Here is a 4,178-nt window from a genome sequence, read left to right on the forward strand (position 1 = left end):
TCTCATTTTAGCAGGTGAATTTTGACTCCTGGACTGAAGGGGATCGGTTGAAATAGCAGGAGATAGTTGAAATATAAATTATAGTGGGGAGCAGAGCCCAGCGAGCTGGCTCTTTGTGAGCCACAGTGAATGTGCTCCACGCTGCTGGTGGCTTTCTCTGAGTGGGAAATATTCACTTTGCTGTGAGGTTTGTGCATGTTCCACTGCTGTGGGGCTGTGCCCAGCCCGGGAGGGACTGCTGGAGCTGTGGGTGCTGTCCCTCTGCTCCTCCTCTGGCACAGCGTGCATGGAAGCAGGGCTCCAAATGCATGATGGGCACGTTAATGAGRCAGTGTTAACGAACCAGAGTGGGGTGGCAGGGAAAGCTCTGCACTCTGCCATTCAGAGCCCTGTCCCCAGCACCAGGCGTGCAGAAAATGTGAGATGTGACCAAGGAAACAACCCCCAATCAGTGTCCAGGTGCCATCAGCCTTTGCTCAGTCCTTTACAGACCATTCAGAGGCTCTGAAATGGCAAATGCCACTGAAAGGATGGGAAAGGGAAGGTGTGATCCCCCCACACACAGGAGGTGGACAGCTTGGAGCCTGCATGTGCACACACARCTCAACGTGCTGCAAACCCTGGTACCTGAAAGCAACCTTTGATAAACTTTTATTGCTTTTTTTCCTGTCGTTGTTGTTGTGTTCTATATCTGTTCTCTCCAGGCTTCGTGGACCCGGCCCGAGAAACAAGAGGTATAAGATCAGACCTTTAGCAAACTCCTTAGGTTGTTGGTTTTTGGTTTCTCTCCTAAGCATCACGGATTAACAAATCTCTAGTCCAGTAACCGACTAAACGAGCATTAATCTGACCCAGTTAAATGCCAATTCATAAAAGAAAACAGCTTCTAGAGGTAGAAGTTGCTTGGCATGCAGTGATGCGTTTTTTGGATGAGCAAAGTAGCTGTGTTGGGAGTGAGGAACTCTGCTTGTCACTTAAAAGGAAAAAAAAAAAAGACAATTAAAATCAAAAGCAAATGTAAAATGCTGCTCTCACCGTTCTTTCTGTGCTGCCACTGTGAATCATCCTCTCTTTCAGAGAGGGAAGAATTAGCACCAACCTGTATTTTGGGAAAGTGATTTTTTCCCCGAGAAAGCCTCCTCTGCTCCAGCCAACTCACCTCACCTTGCTCATGGCACTCCTTCAGTTTGACCTTCTCTTTAAAGGACAACTGCATCATGTTCCATTTCCAATGCAGAGAAACCTTTCACTGAGGGGCATTTCTCCAGAAAATGCTCCAAATTGCTCAATTCTTTCTATTTCTTTGTCTTTGATCTGCGAGGGTCAGCGAGGGGAGGGTGGGATAATGCAGTGACTGGGGGTGGTGCAAATGGGGTTTGATTTTATTTCACATTCAGTGCTGTGCTGTAATAATAGTAATAATAATAATAACAATAATAATAACAATAATAATAACAATAATAATAATAATAATGATGCACCTGATTTGTAGCGTTCTCGCTTCAAAATGGAGCAGAAGGAAAGTTCCCAAGCAAATAACAGGGGTCAGGTGGAGGACAGAATGAGCTGTCAGAGCTGGGTGACTTGGATTTGTATTTTTAGGATCAACTTCGTGGAGGCTCTGATTCTTTAAATTATTTTTAAGCCGTCTTAAATCACAGAGGCTGCACAAAGTGAAGCTGTAACTTGAGCACCACCCAGCTGTGTTTCATGTGGGGCTGAGCAGATCCTGCCCATTCTTCCTTCAGAATAATCTGTTGGATTGTGGCAGGTGAAGGCATCGATATTCAGAGCAGTTTGCACTGAAGAATTTGGAATTGGAGTGGTTGCATCTCTGCAGGACTCACAGGAATTCCTGTCCAGCTGTCCCCTCCCTGCCCCCAGGGTTTTCTCAGATTTTTTAATTTTTTTTTTTCTCTGGACTCTGTCTCTCCAGCTTTTGATTAATTTGAGCACTAATACTATTAAGTTTGCTGCCTCTAAATTTCTCACTGCCTCTGTGTCTGTCTCAAAATACCTGAGTGGGGTGCAGGATATCTCTTTACAAATCGCTTCAAAATTGCTTTGAAGTTGCTTGAGGGCTTCTAGCAGTGGATTCCAGCAGCAGGATTTGGGTCTGGGGAAGGTCAGGGAATGTTTGGCATTAAGTATTTCACTTTTACTGCAGGAATTTGGGGTGAGGAGGTGAAATCAGCCCCGGCAGCACCTCTGGGGACTCTCAGTCCCACCCCAAACTGGTGACGCCTCTCTGGCAGCTGGGAATTGGTGCAGCCTTAGGAATATTGAGGGTTAAATACAGATATAAACACTGCAGGCACAGAGCAGGAGAGACCCCTCATCTTCCTCCTGTGGTCAGGATTTTCGGGGGTTTTGGGGATGATGTGGGATGAAGACGAGGAGAAGACAGGGCTGTGTGGAATTACTGATGGGTGCTTGTTTGGAAAAGGGCTGGCAGCTCCTCAGGGTGAAGGGAAGGGGGTAAATGCATTTTATTTGTTTCTCTTTTGGCTCTGAGGTGCTGAGCTCTGGGCTGGCTGTGCCCACAGTGGCTGTGCCCAGGGTTTGGGGCAAAACCTGCACTGCCTGAGGATGTGCTGCAGTCATTGCAATACAGAGAATATCCCACTCTGTCCTGGGCCGTGACTCTGCCCCTGTTCCTGACTCACCCAGGGTGCCTTTTGTCAGCCCAGAGCTTTGGCATCAGCGATTTTCAGGGATCAGTGGCAGCATCTGCCTCCCAAATTCCTGCCCGTCCTGTCTCCAGCAGCCACAGCACCCCATGGGTTGGAGCAGGGAGAGGGAAAACTCATCGTGTACTCTCCTGGGTGGAGGTTTTTCTCTCTTTATTYTTCCTGATCTCTCTTTTTCCTTGTGCCTTTTTGCATTAAGAAACAGTTTCATCTCCAGAATCAGTTGCATTTCTCATGAAACCATCGCTGACCAGGATTTCCTGGCACTTCTTTGAGGGAGTGGGCAGAAAGGCAGGAGAATTTGGGTATAAAACCCCCTGTGATGATCCTACMTTGGTGTTTTGTCGCTTATCCTCTCCTGGTGAGGTCACAGGACTGAGAATATTCACCAAAATCTGGAGTTTTGGCTTTTACTCCGTTATCAGCACTTGTCCTGCACCTTCCAGGGGAGGGATGGAGGGGGCAGGATGCAGCAGCATCGGGGTGCCAGCTTTATTCCCTGTGTTTGTGCCACMAAATCGGGAATCAGAGGAGAGAGCTGGCTCTGTGGAGCTCCGGGGTGCAGAGAGGAGTCCGTGGATTTGTGTTTTGTGGCTTAGGGGAGCACTCAGRCTTTGGGAATTCTGCCCAGGCTGGGTGGGTGCAGTCCCTGGGCAATCCCTTTGGATTTCATTGCTCATCTCTCTGCCAGTGGCATCCCCACACTCTCTTGCAGGTGGGAAATGCTTCTAGAATTTTCTTGAGGCAGGGCTGTCTCTGGAAGTTTCCTTACCCTTCTCACTGCGCTTTCCTCTCTTGGTGTGCCACATTCAGGTGAAAGTTCTGAGCTTTCCTTTTGTCCCATTCAKCCTTGAGCTCTGGATCTGTTCTTCCTTCTCCCATCCCTGAGATATCACTGAGAGAGCAGGGAGGGCTCCATTCTGTGTCTGGAAGCTGTTGGGGAAGTTTTCTTTTTTTTTTTTTTTTTGTTTTCTCTTTGCATGCTAGCAAAACTCTTTAACCAGAGCTGGATCTGTGCAGTTCCCATTCTGAGGAGAACCTTCCCTGTCCCGTTTCTCTCAAACACAGGAAATGTGTTTGGTCCTTCTTTTTTGCATTTTTCCTTTTCAAAGCTGCCACTTTGGTCCTTCTTTTTTGCGTTTTTCCTTTTTTTGGGGTGCCTTTTGAGCGCTGTGAGTGGGCTGTGGGTGCCGGGGGTGTTTAACCCTGTGAGTGCCACGGGGCAGGCGGGGGGGCAGGCTCGGTGTCCCCGCTGGGCCGGGCGGTGACAGTGACAGTGACAGTGACAGTGACAGTGACAGTGACAGTGACAATGTCCCCGCAGACCCTGGACGGGCGGATCATCGTGCGCAGCCACGCCCGCGTGTCCTCGCTCACCCTCAAGGACATCCAGTACACGGACGCGGGCGAGTACGTGTGCACGGCCAGCAACACCATCGGGCAGGACTCGCGAGCCATGTACCTGGAAGTGCAGTGTGAGCGGGGCTG

The 4,178-nt window shown here is 49.0% G+C and overlaps 1 protein-coding gene across 1 annotated transcript in view; it reads left to right on the forward strand.

Moving 5' to 3' along the window:
- NCAM1 (neural cell adhesion molecule 1) overlaps positions 1-4,178 on the forward strand; it is a gene marked incomplete at its 5' end in the record, with an annotated part of 46,146 nt that overhangs the window by 9,713 nt on the left and 32,255 nt on the right. The window contains 2 exons of the mRNA XM_057382549.1: positions 705-734; positions 4,015-4,165. Of these exons, the coding sequence (XP_057238532.1) occupies positions 705-734; positions 4,015-4,165 (181 nt within the window). The remainder of the gene's footprint in view (positions 1-704; positions 735-4,014; positions 4,166-4,178) is intronic.

Source organism: Malurus melanocephalus, unplaced genomic scaffold, assembly GCF_030028575.1.
Source record: "Malurus melanocephalus ecotype Western Australia unplaced genomic scaffold, MMel_1.1 scaffold_574, whole genome shotgun sequence".
NCBI lineage: Eukaryota > Metazoa > Chordata > Aves > Passeriformes > Maluridae > Malurus > Malurus melanocephalus.